At 38.9% G+C, this 15813-nt stretch overlaps 1 protein-coding gene across 1 annotated transcript in view; it reads left to right on the plus strand.

The window, feature by feature from the left end:
- Nucleotides 1-15813, plus strand: part of SCFD2 (sec1 family domain containing 2) — a gene marked incomplete at its 5' end in the record, with an annotated part of 210800 nt that overhangs the window by 22401 nt on the left and 172586 nt on the right. The window contains one exon of the mRNA XM_032999174.2: nt 12843-12970. Within this exon, the coding sequence (XP_032855065.2) occupies nt 12843-12970 (128 nt within the window). The remainder of the gene's footprint in view (nt 1-12842; nt 12971-15813) is intronic.

Raw genomic sequence — 15813 nt, forward strand, 5'->3', positions numbered from 1 at the left:
TCCTACACCCCCTACCTTCATTTCCTTGAGACTTGCCTCAGGGTAACATCTTCCAGCATTAGCATTATGACAAAAAACATACTGCTGTTTGCACAGTAGTTATATAATGGTGTGAAACATCACTGGCAGTCTGTTTTGTAGAATGTTATTAGTGCTGGCTTCAAAAATGTATTTAGGGAGAGCCTGGTCCTTTGCCAGCCATTTCATGCTTGTACTGTCGCTTCTTCCAGTAGTTCAGCAGGGGCTGCCTCACTTGTTTAGAAGAACTCTCTTCCTGACAAAACATGTGATAGCTGCTGAAGAAATAATCTTGTAGCAGTATCTGCCACCATATGAAACTGCAAAGCTAAGTCTGTTTGCTTACGTGACTCCCAGCATGTGTGCATTACAGTGTTATATTTAAATTAAAATATTCCAAAGTGAATGGGAGCTTTGGGGTACTGATCAGTAACCCAATTCAGACTTCTAACAGTTTTGTAATTTGCAGAAAACAGCGTGTTATGGAATTAAGCACTAGTTCTTTTCACAGGATGGTTTGGAGAAGATGAAGAGGCCTATCTAAGCGGTTTCTCTCTGCAATGTCAGCCTCTTCTGCTCGCTCAGTTTATTTTCCAGATTCTGATGTATTGCACTTGGATGCCACAGCACATCTGACAATTTATATATATTTTTTCCCTCTGTTGTCACAAATAGAGATGATCTGGTTTATGTGCATGTATAGCTTTGTTAATGTTGGTATGGGTCATCTGCAGAAAGATAATCATGTGAGAGGTAGGTTAGTCTAGGAGTTGCTGAGATTTTGCCTGATGTTTGATCCACAAGCAAGCTCCACTTGATCTTGAGACCTGTTGAATTTGTAAGGCTTTTGTGTGTTCTCAGTGCTGCTGGTCACAAGCTTATACATGTAATGTAACACATCACTGCTGTAGGTTAATAACAACAATCAATGTGGACTTAGGTTAGGGGGTTTATGTTGCTTGTGGCAGTGGTAAGATATTTATGCAATATTACAATTTTGGGGGTATATTTTTATTCCATCGGTGGAATGTTTGATGAATATTTTTTGCACTCGTTTTGTTCTGATTACATAGCATTTTCTAGAAAGCCACAGTTAGTAAATTTTAAAATTACTTTATAAAAGGAATTACTAGTCATTTTGTAAATCTTCCAAATTAAATTCTGGCTCAATATGGAGTTTATCTTCTTATCTCTTCTACTACTAAGAAAGAAGAAAAGAAAGTGTAGTTTAAGGAAACTGCCTTAATGTTTCACAGCATAGAATCTAGTTGAATACTCCATATTATATGGCTTCCTTATGGTTGACCTTGAGGTTTACAGGTTCAAGTGGATATCAGTGATCTTGGGAATAGCTAAAATAAATAGAACACAAAGGTGATGAGAACCCATAGCTCTTCAAACTATTCGTTGGACTGGATAGTTTTGTGTTTAACACAGGAAAATGCCGTATTGGCTGTCTATAATCAGATGAATCATTATAGAAATGCTGTCTGTCTAAAGGATTATTGAATGTGACCAGTTCATACATATATGTGTGTGTATATATATATAGTAAATTCTATTGCAAAAAAAAGCTCTGAATGTTTTCTAAGAAATTTTTCACTAAGCAACTGTTCTAATATTAAACTAATACAGAAATTCTGTATTACTAGTCTATGTAAATGGAACAGAATAAGAGGATTTACAAATTAATTTTATTCTCAGACACTATGTGAGTGTGTGTGTGCGTGCGCGCATGCATTTGTGCTGACTTTTGTTATGGTAAAATACAGTCCACAGCTTATTTTTCTGCTATCTTGAATTATTTTTCTATTTTAGTTTAATGTATGCTGGTGTCATTGGTTTACACTATTACTCGCTGATACTGGAAGTGGCTGTGAGTGGAGTTGCATTACTTTTCAATAACATCATTCAGTGTGCAGCTGCATTGTCTCATGTATGTGGCTATTAGCAAGTAAAGTTGTTCTGTGTCATGGATGCTGAAGTATGTGTTAAACTTTTTGGCATTCTGATGCCAAAAAACTTCTTGTAAGTGTATCACAGAATATATATATCTATAAATACATCTATATTTAGATCACCATGAAACAGGGCTGTGGTTAAGATGCTTGTCCTTAGAAGTTTACATGATGCTTGGATTTAGGAAGTGTTTGATAAAACTTAAGATGGTGGGTTTGGCAAGTGACAAACCTACTTCAGATGGTGGTTGACCACACTCATAAGACTTGTACATATTCTATTTTATAAGTATGGCCATCTGCAATGTAGATGTATGAATGATCCAGAAAGTTTAAGTTTCTCTTTTATTTTTTTATTAAAAAAAAAAAAGGGCAAAATGTGAAATGCTGTGTTATCATTCACTTTTGTTGGGAGGGATTTTTTCCCCTTTTTTTTAATCAATTCCTGATGTGAACTGAATCCTTGCCAAATTTTAAGTAATTAATTCTTAAATTTTGTTGTAATTCAGTTCACCTGTTGGACTAAACATGTCAAATTTTAAGAGTCTGACTTCCTGTCCACTGTCTGTGAAGGAGGGGAAAGGAATTCAGCCCCAAGCAAAGAGCTATAGGTAAACAAAGCTATTGTGGGGCAGTTGGGGGTTGCCCTGTTGATTGTGGTTATAAGAATCTCCTGAATTGTTTGTTTTTAAGTTCTCCCATGCTCCACTGATAACAGGGAGCATATTTCTTCCTGGTTTGGAGTATAGTGGTCATGGTTTTACTGGAACACAATAGTTTATATGAAACATCGTGGGTTTGCAATTTAAGATTACGATGTTGTTTTAAAAGCTGTTTTGAGATAATTCTTTCACAATTCTTGTCTGTCTGAAATGAGCTTGTGATTTTGTGTATTCTCAGCATTTTTTAGACTTTTGCTACTATGTCCATGAAAATTCTGTCCCGTACTTCATATGCTTCGTTGTGAGATGAACCAAAACTTGTCTCTCATGATGCTCAGTAACAAATTTAAAGAATACTTTCCTATTCCTGTTGGTCTTAGTCACTGGTTATGTCTGTTGAATCATATTTTCTCTTCTCCTAATGGTAATTAACAGTCTGTTTTATCATCCTGCATGTGAAAATGATTGCAAAATTTAATATAACTTGACTGGGTGTACAGCATAACCCTGAAGTGTTGGTATCTGTAGGTATGACTTTACGAAGCTTGAGTATAATAACTTGCATATATTGTTCCCTCTCATACTGCTGAGTTTTATCCACCTTTCCTCAGTGCGCTAGACAGCGTACCCTTCATTTATGAGCTGAAGCTTTCAAAGAATAACCTCTGTGCTCTGCCCATCTGTTTTATGGCCACGTTGAGTCAGAGGTATGCAGAACCAGTAATGGAGGAAAACTTGGGCTGTGTCCTGTGGAGCTGCCTGGCAGTCCCTCCCAGCTGCTGTGGACTAGGCAAAGCAAGCTCTCTGCTTCCCAGTTTGGTTTGCAAAATGATCCTGTATGTTGAGCCAGTATTACTGGCACAGGGGATCATGCAAAGATGAAAATAGGGGAGAGGAGGCAAAATACGGAGTTTTTGACTCCTAGTGGCAAATCATGTCTTTCTAAAAACAAGTATACTGTATTAGTCTAATACTGTACATTCTTGGTATGTATACCTGTATATTGAACAACATGCAGTGAACTGACCAATAAACTCCTGATAAAAATGTGTTACTTCTAACACTTATTGCAAATATTTCAGGTAGTTCACAGGAGAATCAATTGTAAAACTCTGGCTGATCATCAGTTCCTGCTTTTGCTCATATGCTTTAGCCTTGCTGGCTGCAAGCTGATTTGCAACACCTTGAGTATTATTGCAGAACTGCTTTTGAAACACCCGGCAGCTGCTTCTTTATCTGTCTGCTGTTTGAAATACGCGTTTTAAAATAAATTGGTGGCAAAAGGCTGTTAAGAATCCAGTCAATTTTTAATGAAATTTTTTTTTCTGTATCTTGAGATTTTTTTTTAAACTAAAAATTTATGCTGCCTGTGTCTTTCTGAAAAGTAATCGTTGTATAATTTGATAATTGTTTGCTAATATCTAATAAGTAATAATTTGATCATATAGGACTATGTTCCCTATAGGAGTATTGTAACAGTACAGAAACATTTATATGCTAGGAAATAATCCTACTCTGGATGTAGTAAATAGAAAAGTATATCATATAGGCAAAGCCTCTAGTTTTATTTTGGGAAAGTTCAGTAGTTTACAGAACTAACAATATAGAAAATTCTCCTATGTGACCCTTCCTGTTATAGGACTTGATTTATTTTTTGCCCAGATGTCTTGTGAAGTACTGAAATAGCTTCTGAATTTTGCAGTGCACTTTAACTGACAGATTAAGTTCTCACAGATTCTTCCATCAAATTTTGTAGTGTGATTATTGCTTTGAAATTGCTGTTTGCAGTATAGAAAAATGCAAATCTCAAAACTTTATGCATTGTTGAGGCAGAAAAATTGGTGTTTTAACAGCACTCCCCATGACCTTTAGTGAATGAATTGTTTTATCAATCAAATTATGCTAGTATGAGTTAATTAATTAACTTGATATGACACAGCCTTCCTGGAGTATATACAGAAAGGAGGGAGAGCAAAGAAGGGTCTGTATAAACACCACATGCAAAGGCTGAAGCTATCAGTCTGCCATTAGCCCTTTATCTAAGAGGCTCTTGGCATATAAATCAAACAATAACCTCTCTGTTTTGACTCGATGCCAAAGTACACAGGCACAGTTGAGTCTAGAGCAGATTACACCCACAGAGTGGCTTGAGGGCTTGGAGTGAAACAGGGAAATAACTGTTAAATTATTCAGGAACATATTTATGTTCTTTAATGTTGGCTGTTGGACTTCTTTTTTTTTTTTTTTTTTTTTTTTGTACCATTTGCATGTTCTAATCATAAAAAGCAATACAAAGAGGGCATTTTAATACACATCTAAGTGAGGACATGAGAATAATCTTCTAAGCTGAATGGCTGTGAAGAGCTTGTTTTTTAAAAAAGTTTTCTGTTTTGTCATGTTGCAGTATTTTTACTAATCTATGATGAGGGTGGTAATATCCAATGCTCCCTTTACGGTTTTCTGCAAGCACAGTACTGAGATGACACTACCTTTTTGTTTACCTTTTTTCTAAGGTTAGGATGGATTTGGAAAATAGTTCAAGTTCCTACTGTCTATAAGGGGCATTTAATTACGCTGAGCAGATTTGCTAGCCATATAAAATGTCCAACATCAGAATTATAATCTGCTGCTAAAAGCAATTTTAAAACTTAAAAACATTGTCATTTTACTCTCTAAGGAATATAGTGTTAGTCCCTTCTGGGGATGTATAATTTACATTTATCTGAAAATAAGCATTGAGGGGTTTGTGTTTTTTCTTTGAAGAAAGTGTTGCTGCATCTTTAGTTGAACACATGTTGTCTAGCCCATCAAGTGCATGTGCTTGGGATGTGCACAAATACACAGCAGTGCTGGAGACTGCAGTCCTGGAAATACTGATAGCTGTTTCTACACAGAAAATTTTTGATAAATTATATTGGAGACATTTGGTTACTTTCAGAAGGGTGAAATGAAGAGCAGCTTCCTTCTCCGAGCCCGGCTGTATCCAGGCAGCATGGCAGTGCAGAGGTCAACTCCTCCTGTCCCCATGGCATCCCTGCAGCATCCCTGCGGTGCAGAGCAGAGGCTGTTCCACGTGTTGCTTTTTGTTTTTTCCAGTGGAGGCTGCTGTGCATGGAGTGGCGTGCAGTCGGGGACTTAGGTGTGCCCCCTGGTGTCAGGCTGGTGTGTGTGTCCAGGAATCATAGAATGTTTTGGGTTGAAAGGGATCTTAAAGATCATCAGGTTCCAACCCCCCTGCCACGGGCAGGGACACCTTCCACCAGACCAGGTTGCTCAAAGCCCCGTCCAGCCGGACCTTGAGCCCTGCCAGGGAGGGGGCAGCCACAGCTGCTCTGGGCACCCTGTGCCACTGTCTCACCATCCTCACAATAAAGAATTTCTTCCTTATATCCAATCTAAATCTACCCTCTTTCAGTTTAAAATTGTTACTCCTTGTCCTGTCCCTACACCCCCTGATGAAGAGTCCCTCCCCACCTTTCCTGTAACCCCCTTTAAGTACTGGAAGGCCGCTATAAGGTCTCCCAGAGCCTTCTCTTCTCCAGGCTGAACAACCCCAACTCTCAGCCTGTCCTCATCAGGGAGGTGCTCCAGACCCCTGATCATCTTTGTGGCCTCCTCTGGACCTGCTTGAGCAGCTCCATGTCCTTCTTATGTTGGGGTCCCCAGAGCTGGACACAGCACTGCAGGTGGGGTCTCACCAGTATATCCAGCCTCCACCCTCTGACACAGCAGGGCAGTTGGAGGAGGAAGGATGTCTCTTGTTATGTGGCCTCTCACTCCAGGTTCATAGCCAGATCCTCGCATTTTATCAGAGGCTTGTGCTTCTCTTAGGTTTATCAATATTCAAGTGACATATTGCCCGCAATGGATTTGCCCTTTGTAGTAATGGTTTTCTAACCACCCTGGTGGTGTGTAAGTGCTGTGCGGTTAGTGCGGATGTTGCGCTGTCTTTAAACAAATGTGAGTTATTGCAAAGGATACGTTGGCAGTACACAATTTTTTTTTTTTAGCAGTCATTAAGTTTGGGGCAGTTTTGTGGTATTAATGAAACTCTAGTTTAATCATTACTGAATTTTTCCCTCCTCCCTTCCTCTTGTGAAAGTACACAGTCACAGCTGAGCTATAAAGCTATATAGACATAAGGTAAAAGTTTTGCTGATACAATACCCACAGAATCTGTCTCATGTTGAGACTGTCACATTTTCCTCACATTTTCCTTTTTTCTTTTTTTTTTTTTTTTTATTAATCTGTAAAAGTACAATCCTTTGTCTTGCTTAAATGCTGTCATTTCATCTGGTTAATTTTTGAAGACAACTCACTGTTGTTTTCTGTCACTTACTCAGAGTCTGTGTCAGCAAGTTGCTCTTTGAAATCCTGTCTCCATTTTCAGGTGTAGAAATAGACACATTTGCTTATTCTTCCTTACTTAACATCTTGCTCATATTATGTCCTCCACCTGGTTACTTGCTGTTTCTGATGTAGGCTATGCATACACCTGACCCCAAGCAGTTTAAAACCAAATCAAGAATGGATGAAGTCATCACTTTCTTTCCTGATTTGAGCTACAGGAGATCTGGGAAGGAAACTGGATGTAGATACTGACTTTTTTAATTTCGCTTTTGAAAAGGTTATGGACGAGACTCTTCACCCATTTTTCAGTAAGCATGGGGACATGGTAAGGATTGTATATAACTGAAAGAAAAAGTTTGTTATGGCAGTGTTTTATGAGGAGAAAACAGGATGTCCTGAATTTGTCCTGTTAGGCAAAGCAGTCCAGGCAAAAATCCAGTAATAGATAATGTACATGTCAATTTTATCCTCCTTGACTAGAAATGAGATCATATTAAAGTAATTTGCAATAGCTTGTCAGAGGCTACAGATGTGGCTCATAATTTTGGTGATTATGATATGCTGTTTGGACAAGAGTGTTTGACTTGTCTTCATTTGGTTAATTACACATGCTAATTGAAGAAATGAATTGCTAAACTAATGTTATAAATGCTAAGGGGGTTAAGAGTGGCCTATTGGTGGATATGAAAACATAATTGTAAATGGGGAACACTTAGTCATTGAGTGAACATATTTTCTAGTATGGGCTTATTGCTTCTTGATCTTTTGCTCTTGCATTAGCAACCTGGAAGACCATATTTTAAGAATTTATCAGTAATAGACAAGACCTGGAGCAGTGAGGGAAGTAGGTATCTTTCCGTACCGGTGTTGTAAGTCAAGAGGCATATCATTTCAGCCAAGTCGAAAATTGTGGTGTTGTGCATTGGACCCCCTCAGGGTAATGTGTCCCCAGGTTTCTGTCTTTGTCTTTAGGTTTGCATATACTCTGCAAGTTTGCTTCCCATTGACTAGTGCTGGATTTCACATGTTTCCAGACTACTACTTCCAGCTTGGTAACAGCACATCCTAGTGCCACCAACCTCCCCTGTTCTCCCCAGATGCATTCAAAATTAGTAGGTTTGAGGCTAAGCCCACAGATGATCACAGACAGGGGCACTTTCTGTCTGCCAGATGACCTTGGCAGTATTGTACTTGCAGGACCGGACCAGGCCACATCAAGAGAGTAAGTTACAATTATTTTAACAGATGCAAGATTAGGCATTTGATTACCAACCTATGAATGTCTAGAACAAGCAAATCAGTTCAGGGATCTGAGCTGTGTTTAAAAATTATTAACTTTTTCCTATCTAAGTGCACAGTCCCACATGGAGCATGTTGCCACAGCTGAAAGCAGTGCCATGGGAATGAGAACAAGTTCCCCCACAGTGAGTGTTGCTGAAGCTAGCACACCATCACAAAGGCAACTGCTTACCAAACTGCACCTTTACATCTGCTCAGGGCTTTTGCTTTTTCATCCTGGCATCTCTCTACCAGTGAACAGCAGATTTCATTGAGAAGTCTTTCCTTTGGGTATTGCAAATTTGGGAAGCAAGCTCATTAGCCATTTCACAGCTAACTTGTTCTGTTGTTTCTTTTTTTTCTTTTTTTTTTTTTTTTTGTGTGTGTTTTTTTTGTTTGTTTGTTTGTTTTTCCCTCCCCATCTCTTCTATCTTTAATTAAAGAAAGAGCACCTCTGGAGGCTGCAAATCAGAGCTGCTTGGAACCGCCTGCAGCTATCTTTCGTCAGCATAGAGCATCCCAGTCTTTCTGACCTGCTTCTCATCAACGCTGGTTTCCTGGCACTATTGTCAGTGGATGTCTTATTTTAGGATTCGTATAAATGATGGATCTGATTATTTGGTCCTTCTTCCCTCTTTGTCTTCATGATTCAGCATGCAAATACCCAAAGTAGGGAAGCTTCTCCTTCTTCCTTTATAACCTTTTTTTTTGTTGTTGTTGTTTTAAATTCCAAATTATATGCAGTTAAGTTTTAATTTTGGAACAGAGAATGGCTCATTAAAAATTGTAGCGTTTATGTATGAGGGGGAGGTAGAAACTTGCAATTATCAGACATCTGTCAAAGACCTTGCTTTAGGCATATTGAATGGTAAAGCTGTGTCTAACAGGGATTTTCAAAGACTTCAGCCTTATCTCTGGACATAATGTAATGCTTTTGTTTAATAAACTTCTACTTTGTCTACCAGATAACTGCTACACTTGCTTTTACTATATTCTATTTTCTGAGATGGGTGGTTGATTAGGTACTATGACCATAATGATAAAAGGAAGGGACTGGTTATAAAAAACCTGTAAACAAAACTATAAGCTTGTTGATGAAACTGGTTAATGGCAGAAGACCCTGTATTTTAGTCCTCTTTTTTGTCAGGCTTGCAGTGTCCTGCAGAACACGGAAGTGTGAACTGTAATATTTACCTATTGTTGTGACATTTATTTTGAAGGGTAGTTTAGAGTTCCTCATCTGTATTGTAGTGTAACTGTAAAAAATTTTTTTTTCTTAGGCAAATATGATTTAGACAATATCTTTAAAGGTTTTGTAATTCACAAAATATTTTTAAAATATCTACTTAGTTTCACAAAACTAATTTCAGAGTGCAGCGGTTTACTAGACAATGTTTTAAATCAGCAAACAGTCCTTGGGAAGTCAAGGAATGCAAGAAAGAGGAGAAATTTGAATTGGTGTACTGGATCCCATAGAAATCACTGATTACAGTGCCAGTGTCATCAGATTAGGGCATTTGGACCAAAGCAGAGGAACTACAGATGGGAAAAAAGAGGAGGGGAAGGGCACCATGACAAGAGCTGGAAGGCAGTTGCAGACAAATGTCTCACCAAAAGGGGAAGATAAGATAATATTATTCCCAAGTGTTAGAAATCTCTAAAAGGAAAATGTTGTGGTAATTTCACAGGTTGAGCAAGAGGCAACACCAGAGCCCTGTACTGCATCCTACTGACTCATTCCCAGCAGCCATTCCTGTCTTGTCACTGATGAAGTTAAAGGGTGGGCAGTTGTTCAGAGCAAAAGCCCATCTCTGAAGATGTAATAGAGGGGAGGCAGGAAATATGTTTTCAGCAGAAAACATATAAGTACTTTTGTTGTTCTTTCTCCCTACTGTATTTCCAAAAAAACCTGACTGAACACGGAAACTGTTGCTTTCTGTGGACTGACTCAGTCATTTAGCTATGTATGAAAGCTGTAACTATATATTGATCTCATCCTGTTTATATATTGTTCTGTATATGATACCTAAACCACTAAGTATTCCGCAAAACAATTGGAAGAAAAATGCCTACAGAAACTCAGCGATCCAAGCATACAGGAGTGTGTGGTTGACCCCCATCTGCTTTTAGGTTGTACCACAGTTGTTTTGTTTTTTGCTATTTTTGGTGTGCTAAAGCAACCCTCAGGGATCGTGTAAACTTAGGTCCTTGGGATTAAAGAAAACCTACTGTGGCTGAAGGAGGAAGAAAGAGTTTACAAAGCAAAGAACAAACCTCCCCCTACCCACCATTTTGTGTTAGTGTATTAGTATGACTCATTCTTTTTTTTTTTAAGTTTAAAATAATTAGTCTGTTATTTTAGAGGGGTTTTATTGTTTAAACTAGAGGCAAGTAGAAGTACCAGCTGAAGCAGGGACTTGTAATGATTATGCAAGTATAGTAGGTATTGCTTTCAAAGACCTTGCAGTCCAAATAGACAAGACTGATCAACACATGGTGTAGAAAGGGAGAGCAGCAAGCAAGGACAACAGGTAGAAAACTGGTGCAACCTTATAATGTACATTCTGACTTTTACTGAGGTTATAGAAGCTTTTGGGATGAATTTTCCACACTCTACTACTATTTGCTAAATATCTTTATGAAGTATAGGAGTGAGGAAGATGAGACTACAAAAAGCTATGCAAAATTTGGGAGACTTATTTTAGCTTCCTTATGTTGTTTGTTTTCCTTTGTTTTAAGGTCTTAGATCCCGGTGTCTGTGTTTATGTGAGGTACTCTGCTCATATTTAGGGTGATGAAGAGAATTGGGAAAATAAGGACAGGTTAAAATCTTAGAAAATAGAAGCTTGACTTTTCTTCTAAATAGGAAAAGTCTTAAAGCTAGCTTCCTGCTGGTTTAGGACTGATTCCTGATCTCTATAGTTCTGTACTTGGAACTGCATGTTCAGGAAAGGATTAGTTAACAGGCAAAGTGGTGGCCTCTTGCAATCCAAACCTTGGGCAGAATTGTAAAAATGAGTGAGATACCCTGTGAATGTGATGTGAACAGGATCAATAGGCTGCATTTAACAGTAAAGCTGCAAGGGTAGGACTCAATTGTAACAATTGAGTAGGTAGTCTGTAAAAATAGCATACCCACGATCCATTAATTAAGGAAGAGTGTATTGAAGCATCTAGTTGCTTTGGAAATCTTTCTTATTTCTTGCATTATCATGCCCCATAAGTCGTGCTTTTTCTTGTGAGGAGTCCCCTTGGAGCTGCTGCCCATGAACAATGCGCAGCACCGGCGCTCAGATCGCGCTTGGCAATGGAGTAGAGGGAGCTGGTGCAGATGCCCTGGCTGCTCTGGGATGTGCTGCCTCCTGCCTCCGTCCCTGCAGGAAGGTCGAGTTGCACTATGTGAAAAAGAAATGGAAAAACTGTATCAGGTCATCTGATTTTTCCCTTCTTAAAGCATGGCAATAGGATGACATTTGCTGTTCCTAGTCATTTGTGGTTTGTTCAGAAGAAGGGTAATTCAACCTTCTTCCCACGGTCCTTCCACCCACTCGGGCTTTGACAGAGGATGTGGGTTCCTGGAATGACAGGAGTGGGGCTCAGCGATCCTCTTACCTGGTTTGGGAGATAGTACAGCTTTGCTAAGTACAGCCCTGCCGTTGCAGCTGAACGTGAGCACAGCTGCTCTGTAACGGGTATCAAATGAATTGTTGGGGTTTTTTTATTTTCTGTGAAACAAAGCTTGTTTTGGCATGTTTATAAGCATGTTGTAAATTACATCAAAATGTATTTAGTAGTTAAATGTCTCCCGAGGGAAGTTTTTTCTTTAAAAAAAAATAATAAATAAAATTCCAACATAGTTAATCCCAATGTGTGGCTTTAGCCCCAGGCAAGAGTTTTTCCTCCCTTCTCCCCCCACCACCCTACTGAGAAAACACTGGATTCATTCACAACAGCAACAAATGAAGTGTCCTGGAGGAGAAAGAATACTGACAGGGAACTGAGTGCAGATGAGCCACACAAATTCCTAATTTAAGTTTAGCAACAGCAGCAATAAAAAGGAAATCTGTAAACAGAGAGGCCATAAGGACAGTTTTATTCTGCTACGGATTATTCATTTCATGTAAGGAGAATCCATGAAACCCAAACTGATGCTAGTTCATCAAATCATACCAAAAGCCTTCAGTGCTGGAAGTATTGGCTTTAGATTTAAACTCTCATGGGAAAGTTAGAGCCCATCATTTCCCTAGCTTTTTGTAACTGAAGAGGTTTGGACTGTTTCTGATATTCCCCTGGTTGAACAGTAGTGGTTACTTTGAGGCTGACATGCTTATTTATTATCTATGAATCATAACGCTTTATAATGGGTAGCAAAAAATTCTATAGATTTTTTTTCTATAAAACTGTAGCAGTTGTTCCACTAAAAAATCAAGCTTTTATATCGCTTTATTTTTACTTGCATCCTGCCCACCTCAGAGGAGTTACTAAGTAGAAGCACTCATCTTAAAATATAAATGTTGTTTTAAGCTTACTCCATTATTCAAGCAATGTTTAGTGTAATCCTGTCATTTTCTTATAGTGATCCAGCTGCCAAAGCTCTCTGGGAGTCCTTCATGAACCTCAAACAAAAGGAAGCTGTGATGGAGGCTAGGAGACACCTTGTGGAGGCTGCAAGCAGAGAAAATTTACCTATTAAGATGAGCATGGGTGAGTAGAGTGACATACTCTTCCCTACATAGTGGTAATGTGAAAGATGATGCCGGCTCCTCTTCTTCCACTTAAACCTCTCAGGGAAAACTCACCCCATCATCCTTGGTCCATCCCCATCCTTGTCAACAGATTTCAGGTGAGCATCGTGGCTACCATAGGATCTTCCTGGTATATAAGTGAGAGGCAAGTGTTTTCTTTTAAATACAACCACCTTAAGATTGAAAGCAGTGAGAAGCAATGGAGTTCCATAAAGGAGGGTTTTAAAGGCATGCAAATGGTTAGAAGTGCTGCTTGTCTTTACTCTGCAAAGCATGAGAATTTGGGTATTCTTAAAAAGTCAGCACGATTTGTGTCCTGGAAGCAGGCATTGTAAATATCATCTGATCTGATGGAAGTTGTGCAGATCTTGCATATGATTACATTTTACAGGTGGTGATTATATTACATAGACAGTGAGGTTTATGTGAAGTATGGCTGCCCGGCTCAAGAGAATATAAGCTGAAAATCACATCTGGGCACTCTTTAAACCTGAATTCTTCAAAATATTAGAGATACAGATTATAATATAATGACTTCCAATAGCTTTTTTAGAACCTCATTCTCACTGTATACCATACTCAGTGAAATGCAGGAATTGATATAATGTTAGGTTTATAAAATCTGGTATGGCTCTATACCACAATATTTTTTTGCGTTTTATGTACTCTAAGACTCTTTTATGCTGAACTTTTCATCAAGAGAGAAAGGTCCTCATGGAATAAGAGTAATAGGCTTTTATCTGGTTCTCCAGAGTAAACTGCCAAGATGTTGTAGAAGAATTAGATGTACAGCCAACTCATGAACTCTTGACAACTATAACATTTCATATAGTGTATGGTCTTTACAAATACCTGGAGCATGCATTTGGTAGATTATTACTCAAAAATACTAGATCTCTGCAACAGTAATGCTGTAAGCTGTTTTATAGAAATGGAAAAGGAGCGTCTGTGAGGGCTGTTACAAATTTGTCTGAAGGAGGTAAAGCACAGTAAATAATAAAATCTTGTTTAAGCTTTCACTAATAATGTGTGAGTATTTACCATAATAATATTAAGAATCCCCTGCTGTTTTTCTGTTAAATATGCCTTAAAAAAATTATGTTGAAATTCAGCTTTGTTTTAAAAGTAATTACTTCCCATCTTTGAGAGGTAATGATCCATCTACCGCCTTTGCTGCTTTGTGTGAATGATTAGATCAGCCACCCTTTCCTCTGTGTCCCCTTCCCATGGTATCCAGTGAAGGCTGCAATAACCTGGTTCTTAATCATATTAGCTGACACTTGCTGATGGCAGCCTAAACATCTGACATATCTGGGTCCAGTATAATGCTATGTAGAAACATGTAAGAGTTGATGGTGAAACGAAACAAATTTCTGACACTATAGTTCTTGAGACTTGTTTTTTATCGAAGTGTAGCAGTGATTTACTAATGTTTATGGAACTTTGTTATTTATTTTGTGAACTGTTTATTTATCTTGCACTAGAATCATTATCAGCTGTTAACTTTGTAATTGAATTTCAAAGGGCGAAACACAATTTGAGGCGGTCTTGTAAATGATAGACAGGGATAAAAAGAGAAGCAAGGAAAGGAGGGCACTACAGTCACCAAAATCAAAACTTCTTATTGAGCATAAATGCAGAAAACCTGCAACTCACGCCCAGATGTCACATATGTGGCCAATGACACATATTTATTAATGACTTTTTAGAGCAGATCTTCATCTTTACGGCATTCATTGCTCATTCATTGCGCTACAGAACATCTTAGTTCTCTGCAGGGAAGCTGGAAATTCTGTTGTTTATCAATTGCTGATTTTGCTGAGAAGGAAAAATTCTAGTGGTATGTTCTGGTCCCTATTGCTGTGTTTAGTTGAAAGGTTCCGTCCACTGTGGCTGTGATGTGAAGTAACACTGGCTGGAGAGGACCGTGTTTTCATTCTGCTCCGTGCCTGGGCTTGAGTTTTTATGATTTTACCTGAAGTTCTGCCTGTACTGGAAGATCTTGGTGGATTGCACACTGTTTTTCCCAGCACTTAGGGTATTTTCTGACTTTTTAATGGCCCTAATATTAAATGTCAGAGAGTTTTTCTAGCATGAAAGTTGCCTCTTACTCTCTTTACTAAGACCAGCTGTGTCAGATGGTAAGAGTATTTTCCTTACTGCTACTTTTTTGCTTTTTTTTTTCCCCCTTGGAAATAAGGAGTGAATTACATTTGAAAGCAAAGCTTTGAATTCCATTTGGTGTAGCAGAGCCCTCCTGCAGTGGCCACCTGCCTGAAAAACTGCATCACGTGTGACACTGGCAGCATGGGGGCCCTGTGTGGTGATAAGAAACTCGATCCCATCCTGTTTCCGTATTTTTGGTGCAAGGAAAATAAATTCTGCTGTTTTCTGAGCTTTGAAAGGCTGCTTGTTACTCTGAGGTGTGTGTGTGCTTGCCCACATTTCCCTTGCAAGCAGTGTGCCTGATGCATGGCTTTCCTCTTTCTCTGCCTGGCTGTGTGTGGCAGGAGCTCTGACAGTTGTGGGAGGACACACAGCTCAAGCTTTCGCTTTCTGATATCTTCTGAATGTCACCTCCTTCTCCTGAGAGTGAAGGAGGGTAGGAGAACTGAAGAAGGGGACACATGTCTTCTTCCCAACACCCCCAAATGTTTGCAGGCCAGCGGGAACTCCATCTTCTCCCGCTGAAAGCAGCAGCAGTGGAGAGATAAAAGGAGATCTGAGGAAGGAGAAGAAAGAGAAATAAAGGAAATCAGCAATTTTGGCCACATTTTCTGAGCTGTGTAGATTGGAGCGCTG

Source organism: Tyto alba, unplaced genomic scaffold, assembly GCF_018691265.1.
Source record: "Tyto alba isolate M040663 unplaced genomic scaffold, T.alba_DEE_v4.0 Super-Scaffold_6, whole genome shotgun sequence".
Lineage (NCBI taxonomy): Eukaryota > Metazoa > Chordata > Aves > Strigiformes > Tytonidae > Tyto > Tyto alba.